The following is a 13,527-nucleotide window of genomic DNA, read 5'->3' as shown; positions in this document are numbered from 1 at the left end:
AAATTCATTTAAGTCCAAGAGTCTGTCTGTGGATACCAGACTTCATATGGGAGGCAAGGGGGTGAATGGTTTGACGGTTTTCAACATAGGGGTTGGGTTTTTTCTGATTTAGATAATAAATAAGCTAGTTGATGGGGGAAAAAAATGCACATTTTAATCAGTGGTCTAGGACTAATAACTAAAAAAGCCATTACTGTAGTATGAAACTGGTATTGGTAATGTGTTTTCTAGCTAAGCAAGTTGCAAGATGCTGGCTATTAAATTATATTATTCAGTCTGTCATCTTGCTTCTTTTTCCCTCTTGTCACTCTTGGCAAGTCTGGCACAAATTAAGGAGGTAATCTCATGAGTAGCTAAATTTAGATTTAATGCCTTATGCTATTTGAAAGTTGATACACTCCACAGCTTTGCGAGGCTGGCTCTTGGATCTGGAGGATGCTGATTTCAGCTCCTAAGGATACCAGTTGAGCCTCTGAAAAATGGGACACAAGGTGGTAATCACCACCACCACAGATGGGAGACAAGGAGAGACAATCTTGTATGTTCAACTAGTAGAAAATAGATGTTCTATACAACAGGATGAATACTGACTCTTAAGACAGTCTTTCAGTCTAATTATTTTCTTAGTCCATGTGATTTCATAGACTAATAATATAGTAAGTTTAATTGTTCAGAAAAGGTTGTTTGGATAACTTGAAAGTGCATGAACTGGTCTGAAGCCAAGTCTTTTGTTGTCAAATCCTGTTAAGAATTTTCCTCTGATGCAATACATGTAAATACAAGTAAAGTTTACACATGGTTCATGGCAAGTCTTTTGTTAAAAGGGAGTAACAGCCAGCTTACTTGCTGGTGGTGCTTCTTGTCTTAGTAGAAGATAATTTTTGAGGAGTTCAGAAATCATTTAGTCAAAAAAACCCTTGCACTTAATATGAGCTTGATTCATTACATTCAGCCTCCTTTTTTCCTTTGTGTAGACGAAGAAAAATTGGATGACCGAGCCAAACTAAGTGTAGCTGCAAAGAGGCTGCTTTTTAGAGTAAGTACTGCATTTTCTTAACAGAAGGCGGAGTTAAATATTTCATATACAAGATGCTGAAGAACCCAAACTGCATTAGAATGACGTGTAATGCAGTTAACCAAGTCCAAGCTATGTAACTTTTTTTTTTACTTCATCTCGTCTACCTACACAGTAGGCTCTAAAGCCTTCTTTAAAAATATAATTTAGAGAGATGTGTAGTTAGTTTTAACTCTGTGACGCCTACTGTGCAATTACATCCTGCTTCTAATTCAGAGGTGGGCATTTGGGAAATTTACTACTTGGCATGCAAGAAAGCTAAAAGGAAAGTACTGGTTTAGGACTTTTCTTCCATGATTTTAATTATGACATATGTCCTCTTAGGAAATGGAAAAATCGTTTGAAATGAAAAATATTCCTAAACCACCTACAAGAAGTTCAGCAGTAGAGAGAAGACTGCGGCGTTTGCAGGACAGATCGCACACACAACCAATTACCAGTGAGGAAGTGGTCATTGCAGCTACGTAAGTCTTGTACATATGTTGGCTCTAACTTTGGTTCCTGCTTTTAAATCTGGGAATAAGTTCCATATATGTGGTGTTTACAGCTTTGTAGCAAGGAAAACATTTATTGTCAAGGCCAACTTCCTTGAGAACCACAGGGGAAACTATATTGAAATGCCTTTTTAGAAGTAAAGGGACTAGAAAAGCATAACTTCTATGAACTGTAATTTGGCAGAAAGCTTATGAACCTGTAGATTAGGTAAACAGGTTTAATCATGGCATGAAAAAGATACTTTGCGCTGAGGGAAATCTGCACAATTTCTTATGGAATGTATTTGTATTGGGGAAAACCTTTTACACTCTGAAACTTCAAATGTACTTTTTGGAAATGCATGCCTTGCACTCTGATCATATATAATGAAATTTTCCTGAAAAAAGGAAAGACATTTTTGGAGAAAATTAAACAAAGGTGAATGGGCGTTTACCTAATGATCTACTAAAAGATAGCTTATGTTATGGGTAATAAGTAACTTTAAAGAGACAACCTGTTTGCTCCTCTAGGTTTTTACTTCTTTCAAAGTATTTGAAGTTATTTTACAAAGGTTGCAACAGATAACTCAGTTAATTAAAAATCATTGCTGTTTGGTTTTTTTCTGTTTTGGTTTGGTTTGGTTTTGGTCTTTTCTGTAGTTAACACTTAATGTATTGCTTTTCTTAATGCTTTTTTCTTCTCTCTCCCTGTGAATTTTCCCTCCTTGGCAATTCTTTAAAGTGAATCTACCCCTGCTTCACGTTCTGTGAATACCCACACAGTAGTGACAAGAGTACCTAGTCCCACTGTAGTTAAGAGCACTGTACAACCTATCAGGTACTGTGGGGGATAAACATGCATGTTACATGGAGCACAAGATTCCTCAATAGCAGATGCATCTTTAAAGTGTTGAATGCCTTTTCAATGTGTCAAGTCAATACTAGTTTCAAGAATATTTAAAACATTTGTCAACTTCATTTATGTTTGCATGATAAAACAATGCAGCTTTTTTTTTTTTTGTCAAGCATCTGTTTTCAGGACCTTTCTAACCACACTTACCTGTTCTAGAAGCATATTCTTCTTTGTGAAAGAAATGAATTTGCATGTGAGCAAACCTAGCAGAACCCTCTTTGCTCTCATACTTTTTTTTTATATAGTAATGTCATCTTGAGATGAAAATACCAAAGCTGGGTGCTTGATTTCACAGGCAGTACATATCCTTTGTCTGTCTCTACATATATTTTTTTTAGCTTGCAAAATTAAAAGAAAGATAAGAAATTGCACCACCTATAGGTAAAGTTGCAGAATACTGTTTGCCTGTTCTGAATGAAAGAATTTTAGCAGAGACCACGACACAAAAAAAAAAAAAAGAGAATACTACTAATTCCATAAATGTGGCAGAATCTAGCTAGAGGTGAATAAAATATATTATTGTAGAGACAAATGCAGTTACAGCTTTTATGAATGAATGTGTCTGCCTTCAGCATTGGTCAAACAATCTTCAAAATTAATGGAGTATATTTCAAAACTATTCTTTGTTGTTGAGTTACCCCAGATAACTCAAAACGAAAGACAGTCTGAATTCTATACCACTTCAAATTATAAGAGGCATTACAATATATGCTGACCAAAAAGCAGCATTAACTTGGAGTTTAAATCTGTCTTTTAAATGTTTTTATTGTGTATGCTCCACAAATTATTTCTAATAAAATTGAATTTTATGTAAATTGCACTGTAGGACCCGTGTTTGTTCTACAGCAGGCATCTTAAATGTCTCTCCATAGCTCTGTATTTTGTATAAAGAAATTGGTCTGAAAAGGTCTCTCTTCAATCTTGAGTTCCCCTTTTAAAAAATTGTTGTGTCCTAATCAAATGAATTTGTGAATGAAAATTTAACTTTTTTTAAATCTTCAGCTGTTGAATTAGAATTCATCATGCCAATGTTGAACCACTGCATAACCACTTAGGCTGCTATATTACATTGGCTATTGTGCTTCATGTGCAGTTCTTCTGCTTCTATTAGGTTGAGATTTTAAAACTTCATAATGGCTTCTTCAAAACTCATTTCCAGTTCTCTTTCTTCAGCTTGCAGGCATCAGCACACCAAAAAATTTTAGCTAAAGAGGAGATAAGAGCAGCCAAAGAGGCCATGGGGCAAGATCAGTCTGATGAACCAGATTCTTCCAGCTTAAGTTTGGCAGAAAAGATGGCTTTGTTTAACAAACTGTCTCAACCAGTATCCAGGGCCATCTCCACAAGGAGTCGAGGAGATATTAGGCATAGGAGAATGAATGCTCGTTATCAGACTCAGCCAGTCACTCTTGGAGAAGTTGAGCAGGTAAGTGCAATCTTAGCTCTTTTTCATTCTATTTTTTTTATTGGATAAGATAGCTTCAGTGTAAGACACCATAACAGCTGGCCTTTTCTTTGCTCTGAGCTACACACTGGGATCATGACATATTTGCAGGAAAAAGCTTGTCAGGAAGCAGTCTTCTGACACTGAGGAACGACATCCTCTAAAGTGTTCAACTTCATTGGTGTGTTTTCCTTTTTTAAGTAATTCAAGAGTATATCATCTTCCTGATTAGTGCATGCCTTACCTTTCACAGTGTCGGTCTTTTCCAGTAGAATGTTACACATCATCTAAAAGTAAATTCCTGACCAAAGGGGTAAAAACTGTGACACGTATCATTGTGCTTTAGATGTATTTTCAGGGAATTTTGGAGCTTTGTCATGTGCAACTTTCAGACTCTTTCCTGAAAGCACAATACGTTTCCATTTTTAGTCAAGACATATTCTGTCATTTTGCTCTGGGAGGGGGCATTGATTTTTATTTTTTTTCCCCTAAAAGCAGAATACTTTTGAAATTCAGAAAGTCATGGTCAAAATGAATTTATTTAATATGTGCAGTGGAATTGAGCTTCCTGTTCTGGAATCCTTCATACAATTGGAACTGCAAAGGAATGCCTTTTTAGTGAAGTTTGAGCATAAGATGTCCCAGCAGTGGCCTTTCAGAACTGATATTCACAACAGCAGAAACATCAGTCACTTAGTATTACAGCTCTAAAGGAAATCACTTTAACAGTGAAGCACAACTCCTGTGCATGTTGTATTGCTAGGGATTTAGATCAATCTGAGTGTGAGGAAGTTACTACCCTTCACTTTCTATATCCTTTATTCATGATTATACATTTTCCATGTTATAATAATCGAATAGTGAGAATGCAGGATTTCTTTAACTATATGGGTGCAAAGCTGTACACGTATAGAATTGTACTTTATGCCTACTTTACTTAGGCATGAAGTAGTAGTAAATATTTGGCAAATTTATTTTAGTGAGATTTCCAGACCTTACATAGTCCTCTTTCCATTCATTTTCCACATGCCAGCCACTGTCTCAGCCTGGCCTCTTTGATGACTGTGTCACTAACTTGCTTGGGGGCCAGGAAGGTGATCAACAGAAATGGGCTGAAGCAGATGAGAAAGAAGTGACAGTCACATTAGTTCGTCAGACTTTTACAGAACAAACTTGCTCTTCAAGCAAGGAAGTGCAGAGGAAGCATGTTTTATCATCTCTGAACCTAGCAAAAGAAACCAGAGTTGACTCTGAACCAAGTTCAATGGGAGTGTATTTTCAAGAGGACTTTCTATAGTGAGCTGTTCATTTGGAGTGTTGGGATGTTTTGAGATGTGGGATGTTACAGTTTTTCTAGGAAGAAACAAAAGAAAGATATCAGATAACTAGAGGTTACATTACCAAAATACATAATTGCAAATGTAAATATCTTGTTATTAAAGCTGAAATCCCTTTGCTGATCTCCTCTAAATTTCTAATTCTGATAGATGCAATGGAAAAAGAGTAAGCTGGTAACTATTTTCTTAATCTTTCTTTGGAATCCTTGAGCTAGCGTGGTAGTCTTTGCTCTACTTTCTGATTTGTTTAATGGATGTGTTGTCCACGCTTTATGGAATTTGCATGTGCATTTTAAGTTTTCAGTTGATTTCCTCCTACTGGCATGATTTTGTCTGTTCCTTTTGCACGCTGTTCACTAGCCCTGCAGTTTAAGTGAACAACAAAAAAAGCCAAACAACCAACCTCTCCTGATGTGTATGGAGGCATGTTTGTCAGTCTCAGCTTTTGTCTCCTTTGGACAAGACAAAGCCAAGCCCTGCATTTCATAAAAATTTTGCATCTTAATTGTCTCTAGGAAAACTTTATAAAATTATGATGTTAGAAGAGTAGAATAGGTAATTGTTCCAGTGTAGAGGCCGGCAAAGCAAATTGGGAGGGCTTTTTAATAAGCTTCTTAGATTCAAATACTTTGCTCAGAGATGTACATGACAGCCAATGTTTGATATTTGAAAAAGTCTTAGACTAACAGTCCTGCATGAAGGTGATTTATGTGGCAGAAGCGTCAGGAATGTCTGCCCTACATAGGACAGCACGGAGCAGAGTCTGTCTCTGGTGCTGAGCTAGCTCCAGAGTTGGAAGCTGCATAACCGTATCACAGCAGAGCTGTGCCAAAGCTAATTAGCCCTGCTGAGGTGCAGAGTTGATTACCCTGGGCACATGGCATGTCATCCGGTGTCTGGAACCTAAACTAATTTCTTTCCCCAGTGCTGCACAGTACCACGTCTGTATGAAACTTTTCGTGGAGCCCTGACACAATGTCATGTCGCATGCTACACATAAACCCTTTATTACTAAAGATGTTGCTGTTCACATGCAGTCATTTCTTTCCTGGGTGGAATAATCCATCTGCAGCCAAATTATGGGGGCATTGTTGCTCTGCTTATCTGTTTCTAGTCTATATTTATAGAGCACTATATTAATACGGAAGCACACTTCTGAAGAACTGGCATGATTAGCCTGTTTTCGTAAATTGATGATTTCAGTGTTTTTGAGTCCTTTTTTTGTTTGTTTGTTTTTTTTATTTTGTTCATAGGTACAAAATGAAAGTGGAAAAATTACTCCCCTGTCAACTGCAGTTGCAACATCAGTTTCAACAATGGCATCTGCCCTTTCTCCGCTGTATGCTGGAGACCTGCACGTGAAGCCAGCTAGTGATGGAAGCGTGAGCACTGCCACTAATGCTGATTTGAGATTCCACTCTTCAGCAGAAAACTCAGACTCTTCAGGAAAACGCACACAGAAGTCAGAACAGTGGCAGCCCTCAGTGGAAGCGCTAGAAAGCAACAGAGCATCAAAGAAGCATGAAGAAGAGAGAAAGAGGCTTCTAGCACATGAAGCTAATGAAATTACAAAGTACAGCTCCTTTGAGGAAGAAACCACACATCCTGTTCCTGAAAAACCAGGAGACTACCATAAAGAGACAACATACAGCTTCCTGAGGAAGGGCAGCATGGAACTGTTTAGTTCACAAGCACTTTTTCAGCCTCTTGAACAGAAGGAAATTGATACTCACATGCAAGGTAAATGGGAAGTCAAAGAAGGCCAGTCCTTTGAAGAAAAGATGGATTTGGAAAGTGTTATGAAAAGCAAGACTTTGCAAAGAGGTGCAGTATATACTTGCTTTTGGTGTAGTCTCGTTCAGCAAATGATGGTGTTTCTCTAGTTTTAAGCATCTTCATTTCAAGCATTATCAAGGCTGGTTATTTTTCCTTTTTTTAAAACTGCTTAAAGGTAGAGAAATACCTGTGAAATCTTAAGTTTTGCAAATACAGTTTTTTCTCTTTGTTATTCTTTCAATTCTTCAGTCTTTAAAGATGGCTCAATTTTATTCAGATTTCCTTACTTTGAAAGAAGTGGTATTATATGCTGAAGCTAAGATTTATCCTTTCCTCTTTTGCCCTTGCCCCTGCCCTCCAAAATGCTGAAGAAGCTAAACTTGCTGCTCTGGGTCAGGTGTCTGCTCTTAATTGTTGCCTTCTTGTGCATATATAATTATGCATTAACTACATATGTACATATGTAGCTAGTAGTGGATAATTTTCAGATAACTAATTTTACAAAACTACTATTATTTTCTCTTCAATGTGGTGATGAAATACAAACCAAGTAATTCTCAGAGCAATTACATTTCTATATGCAAAGCATAATTCAAACTTAAAATTGGGTGAGTTTATGTATTAAATAAAGTGCTTTGGAAATAATCAGTCAATTTGGTTGTTGCATAAAACCTTCTATTCTGTTGAATTTAGAAGGATGTTGTATTAGTTTTCTCTTATGATGGCGTAAAGGACCACAGTATCCTGTAGTGCTAGAAGCACTTTTGTGTTCATCCTGTGAAGTTAATTTATTTTGAATTTAATGGTCTTCGAACAGGCATAGGGAGGAAGGTACAGTTCTGCCTGTATTCCTCAAAAGCAGTATCCGTTCTATCCAATTAACTTTCGGTGACTGCAGGGGAGACAGAGACTGGGATAAAACAGGAGCAGTCAGGTATCAGAGGGGTGTTGTGCTTGTAAAATTTCAAAAAGAAAAATGAAGATCAATTATGTTTCCTAGAGGATAACTGTAATGGTGCATTTATCTTTCATCAAGGAAGTTTTTCCTGTGGTTTAATTGCTACTTGAAAAAACAAAACCAAAAAAGCCCCCAACACCCTCCTAGAAAATAATGCCTTTATCAAGCTATTAAATGTCCTCCTAGTATGTTACTTATGCATTAAACTGCTTTGCCAATAAGTTAATTTCTTATTTAAATTTTGTCTACTTCTCTTCCCCTACTCTTTGTTCCCCTCTCACTGTCCATTTGTTTTCCTGTTGGTGTGATGACAGGAGCAGCAGTTTGTGCCTCATCCATATGAAGTTCAGAATTGTATATTCCACAGGATATTCTGTGGCTTCATGTGAACTTGAGTCAAAAATGGCCAGTCGATGCAGCAGATAATACTGCACGATTAATCTTTTTACTCTACCTCAGGCAGAAATTTTTCCTCTGTTAGGATAGCATGTGATTTGAATGTTAAAAAACAGATTTGCTGCTTCAGTGTTAGTAACATAAAATATGTTTGAGACTAGTGCTAACTCTAATTCAGCACTTCTCTTTTGAATGGGCAGACCACGCTGAACCTAATTCTGAACTCACCAGCACATCGGCAATGAGGACAGTTTCACAAACTGCAGCTGCGGCATCCTGTAGACTGCAGGAGCTCTCCGAACAATTGGAAGGCAAATTTAATAAGAATTCCTGTGAGATGTTTTCCATTGGAGAGAACAAAGCACAAACAACTGAGGATGTCCTTGATAATTCCAGCAAAACTATGTCAATTAAGGAAAGGTACTTAAATTTCACTTTTTTTTTTAAATGTTCTCTATAAATACAGTTATTAGACTGATGGTATAAAAAGAAGCTTTAAACCTGTTTCTGAAAAAGCTAAGCAGTGATTATTAGGCTTTATTAGATGTCAAATACTAACAGCAGAAACATGCAGCTAATCTGCCTGCCATACTTATAAAGCAGATAGTGGTGAATGAGAGTTACTGTTCAAGAGAACGTGATAATCTGATTTTGAAGAGCCACCTGAATAATCAATAAGTAGTTCAGAAAATGAAAGTTGTAGAAATGCATGTTCTCGTGGTATTTATACTGATATACTCAATATACTTACCTAGGTTCTACTTTCACTTATAACATGTATAACGGGATTATTTTTTTTTTAATAGCTAGTTTTTTGTTGGTCTATGGGAGTAGTCTCATTTAAATAAGCCGACTACAGGGAGTCAGGGATAGACTCTGTGACGTTTCCCTCTTTACGTCAGAAAAATATGGTTGCCATTTTGACTTTTGAGAACTTACTGTAGGGATTTTAAAAGGGTAATAAGTTGAACAGGTTTGTGGGAGTATTAGAAATATTTTTTCCAACCCAACATGATTCTGATCTGAAACAAAATGTTAAGTGTTCTGTGCTTGTGCGAATAGTAGGAGTTCACAGCTAGAGCTCCAATACCTGCTGTAGTACTTGTAAAAGTCATTCTAATTTAGTTAAAACTTTGATAGTATAAACCCAGCCCCAAACTGTGAAAGGATCTGGTAGCAGTCCAGTAAGTAAAATTACGATTATTTGCTCCAAGTTGACAAATAGGCCTATTTTTACTTCAGTTTTCTGCAGTGAAAGCAGACCCAGTAAATAAAAATAGCTGTTTGATTAAACTTTCACTGTGTAAAAGTATTCCTGCACTTTGTGAGATGGGTGTGATATTAGGAACTCCAAACCATTGTTAGTTTTTTTTAAACATAATTCCAAAGTGTACTTCTTAAATTAATGTATTTCTAGGACATGCTTGAGTCATCCTCATTTATAGAGCATCCCCACTCCCTGTTAGCCCCTTAACATAAAGACGGGGTGCAGGGGCAGCTACAACAGCTGTGCAGTCTTAGTCCCCCTTCTGAAGGATATACTTACCTTTTTCAGTTCACTGTTGTTGTTTTGTTTAAAGCAACCTTCATCCCTCCTGTCCCCCTTCTCTAAATATGTCAACTGTCTGGGCAGATAAGGTTTAAGACCAGTAACTCCTGGTTTATAGGTGGTCAATGATCTGCCTTCGCTGATCCTCCAAAAGAGGTTGGAGGGGAGGGAAGATCCAAGTATTAGCAGCTGTTTCAGTCCTAAATTTAATGCTTCAGTTGAGTTGATCTCTTGAGGAACTGATGTTAAAGACTGTCAGTCACACTCGCAATCTGGAATCGCTTTCGTTAGGCCTCCAAGACTGCCTAGTCAGTCCCAAATCTGACAAAAGAAAATACCTGCTGTCTTGCTGTGCATTTGTATATTCTGACTCCACAAACGTCTGTAAATGGCAGAACTGGTATCAAAATGTTTTAGCCTTCCAAAATACCACATTAGTCTACTTCTTGGCCCAGAATTAAAAAACTACAACCAGTCATTTTCTTTTGCTTGGCTGTAGCTGATGCCAAGTATTCATAAACCTCAAAGAACACTTCTGCTAAAGATTAACTATTACACTTTGGATTTTTTTTTTCCCTTTTACATTCACTAACTTCATCCTCCCATCCAGTGGATTTTTCTGGCTGTGTCAGACATTCTTTCACCTTATGGAAGAACAGCTTTTCCACAGATGTAATGATATTTGGGCAGGATGCATGCATGCTGGTCTGGATAAAAGTGATTTTCCACAAAGACTTACTTCACTGAACTAATATTATCCTTGTGGAGTGAGTGCATACCTGGCATTTTCAGAATTACCTATATTAAATGGAAGAATGAAAATCATGATTTTTCAAGGAAGAAAAGACACCTATCCTCTCTTCTTCTGCAAACATACAGCTTGGAGGTGAGAATGAGCAAAGGCTCATATCTTTGAGTAGTTTTGGCTGTGTTTTATTTTAGACAGCCAGGGCCAGTCCACTCATGTGTTATATATGAGTGGTGGAAACGTTTTTTTAATTGTCTTGCTTTCAGGAAGAGGAATGTCTTGGAGGACTTCAAATGGAGCATCAGTTGCATGTAACTACCTGTCTTTGAGCATTTACGGAGACCTAGGTTGCTAGAAGGTCACACTATCAGCTCCGCTTTAGAAGTCAGCTGCACGCCATGATTACCATTTAAAAAACCTACAGATAATTCTAATTTCTGGTAGACCTCTTACCGTCATTCATTACTTCTCAGGAAGAGCCCAGCCGAAACTTAATTTTCAACCTCTTTTGATGTATGGACGCCAGAGCAAGTCTTTTTTATGCAGGCTAGTCCCCACTATAGTGAATTTATGCACTCTTTAACAGTTAGCTTTCTTTTTGTAGTTACTTATCTCATATTGGCTTCCAGGATTTATGATTTAGCTGAAAGGAACTGGTCAAGTGCAGTCATTGGAGTATGTGTGAAAGTCAAGCCTGTGTCCAGTTTAATCTGTCTCAAGGATAACACTAGTAGCTAAGATACTAAAATATTGCCACAGAAGAAAGTTGTGTCAGTTTTCACATTTTTTGCCAGGACTTTGCCAAGGCCTTTCATACAACATTCCTAGTTTAGCCAAAACCATTGTTCAAATCTTGTTTCTATTTCCCTTTAGTATTAATCCAACATTATGCCTTCAGCTGTGAAAGCTTTTGCTTTGAACCCATCTTGACACCTCTGGGATGACGATCATTCTATCTTGATGGCAGATATTCTATCTCAGTAGCAGGTGAAAGGATGCAGAGCAAGCTGTCAAAGATGGGCAGGTATATAAAAAGCTTTTTTCTTTCAAGAAAAGAGTAAAACTGATATTTTTCAGATTGGAAAAGGAACTTTTGGAGGCAAAAGCAAAATGAATAGAACTGTGAAGGTGAATAATGAATGATTATTCATTATTTATCAAAGTTGGAAAACCAGAGGTGTCCAATGAAACTAGTAGGCAGCAGGCCTTAAACAAATCCAAGGGTTAGACCCAATAGTTGCCTTATTTTTGCAGTCTTTCCAAAGAATTAACTGCTGTCTACTTTGAGTTAAGCTACTGAGCTGGTGGGCTTGCTTATGTGAACCAATTCAGTAGTTCTTGCATCTTTATTCATACGAAAGGGTGCCCTCCAATTGTTGCTGAGTCAGGGCAGTCTGAGTTTATTGCTGTTTTCATCATTCAAAACAAATGCGTGGCTTTAGGTTTTACACAACAGTGAAGTTTTCAATGGCATACTGGGCCTACATACTTCTTTAAGTGGTGATTTCATTGCTCAAAACAGACAAATGCGTGTTTTCATTCTAGGAATAAGTGGTTTCATTACATATACAAGTGAAGAGTGGAGGGCTAGTATGAATCCATCGTTATCACAGAGGAGAAAACCAAGTCTCCAGAGACACAGAAGCATTCTTAGAATTACAGATTTTCTCTTCCTGATCAACCAAGCTGTTTGGGGCAAAGGTCTAGGGCAAATACCCTGCAGTAATGTCAGGTTAAAAAAAAAAAAAAAAAGGAATTTTTTTTTCTGCCTGCTATGCTGAGCAGCTATAGACATTTTTAAAAATAAACGCATCTTAGGCCAAAGCTGATCAAAATGTCTTCCAGCTTCGATTATCACAGATCATTTCTAAGCAAAGCCGACCTTAGAGAACATAACTACTGAAGGTAATTCAACTGCATGGTGGCAATTCAGTCCGATCTTGGTCTCCTCCACAGTTTCACACATGCATGGATGCAATCCAGGAGATTAGTTCTGGGCAGTGAAATCTTGTATACGTTCTGGAAACAATGACCATGGCCTCAACTCCTTATTGTGAGTGCTTCTCACCCCTACTCATCCCGTGCTGTGAGGTATGAAGCAACCAGGCAATGTGAAGCCTGCCAGCGCTGTCTGCCTGAGCAGGAAGAGAGGAAATAACTGCTTTCTTGAATACTAACATTCTTACTGCCATTGTATTCTGTGGATTTACTGTTTTCTGCATTCTCAGTTTTTCTCAAATGACTGCCTTCGGACCAATTGGTCATCCTTGAATAGGTCAGTAGGATGGTTGCACCCCCTGGATTTTTGCAGGAAGCAGCTGCCTGAAACTTGACTTCTGGCTAGACCTATTCGGTCCTACCCCTTGCTTCTCCACAGAGTTTCAGGAAAGGACTTACTGTGAGGGTAACAGTAATTGCATCTCTAAAAAGGAATCTCTGTATCTTGTGGTGAAAATAGATTACCAACACTTTAACTACTGAACCTGTTCAAATATTAATAGGGTTAAGGGTTGTGTATAATCCTTACTGAAATGCCCTAGATGAAGGAAAGTTACATAGTAAAACTTAATTCAACTAGAATAAAAATTATTTAGTGGACCAATGCAACTGTTTGCACAAGTACTGCAGGTATACATTTTATGGAGTACTAAGAATGATTTCTGAAAGCTAGAAAATTCATGCAAATATTAATTTCTGAGGAAGGTAAGCTGAAGATCATGCCTGTGTAGACCTTGTATTTCTAACTGACTTCCCCTACCCTGAAAACTAATCACCTCAGGGTTTGTATGTGCAAATACGTTGTAATTCTAGCAAAATAAATCTACATGCTGTTCCCACCAGAGCCAGTCAGCGTCCCT

General features: G+C 37.7%; 1 protein-coding gene across 13 annotated transcripts in view; it reads left to right on the top strand.

Annotated features, from left to right (window-relative positions):
- The window catches only part of SVIL (supervillin), a 105,368-nt gene that overhangs the window by 57,277 nt on the left and 34,564 nt on the right, over nucleotides 1–13,527 (top strand). For 8 of the 13 annotated variants that reach the window (XM_059818699.1, XM_059818709.1, XM_059818711.1 and 5 more), the window contains 7 exons: nucleotides 975–1,036; nucleotides 1,400–1,539; nucleotides 2,291–2,386; nucleotides 3,635–3,887; nucleotides 5,393–5,416; nucleotides 6,496–7,066; nucleotides 8,573–8,792. In XM_059818699.1, the coding sequence (XP_059674682.1) occupies nucleotides 975–1,036; nucleotides 1,400–1,539; nucleotides 2,291–2,386; nucleotides 3,635–3,887; nucleotides 5,393–5,416; nucleotides 6,496–7,066; nucleotides 8,573–8,792 (1,366 nt within the window). The remainder of the gene's footprint in view (nucleotides 1–974; nucleotides 1,037–1,399; nucleotides 1,540–2,290; nucleotides 2,387–3,634; nucleotides 3,888–5,392; nucleotides 5,417–6,495; nucleotides 7,067–8,572; nucleotides 8,793–13,527) is intronic. The other 5 variants (XM_059818712.1, XM_059818710.1, XM_059818707.1 and 2 more) reach the window with 3 other exon arrangements.

This window comes from Gavia stellata, chromosome 6 (assembly GCF_030936135.1).
Source record: "Gavia stellata isolate bGavSte3 chromosome 6, bGavSte3.hap2, whole genome shotgun sequence".
NCBI classification, from domain to species: domain Eukaryota; kingdom Metazoa; phylum Chordata; class Aves; order Gaviiformes; family Gaviidae; genus Gavia; species Gavia stellata.
Note: the sequence above shows the minus strand (reverse complement) of the source record. Positions and strands in the feature narration are given on the sequence as shown.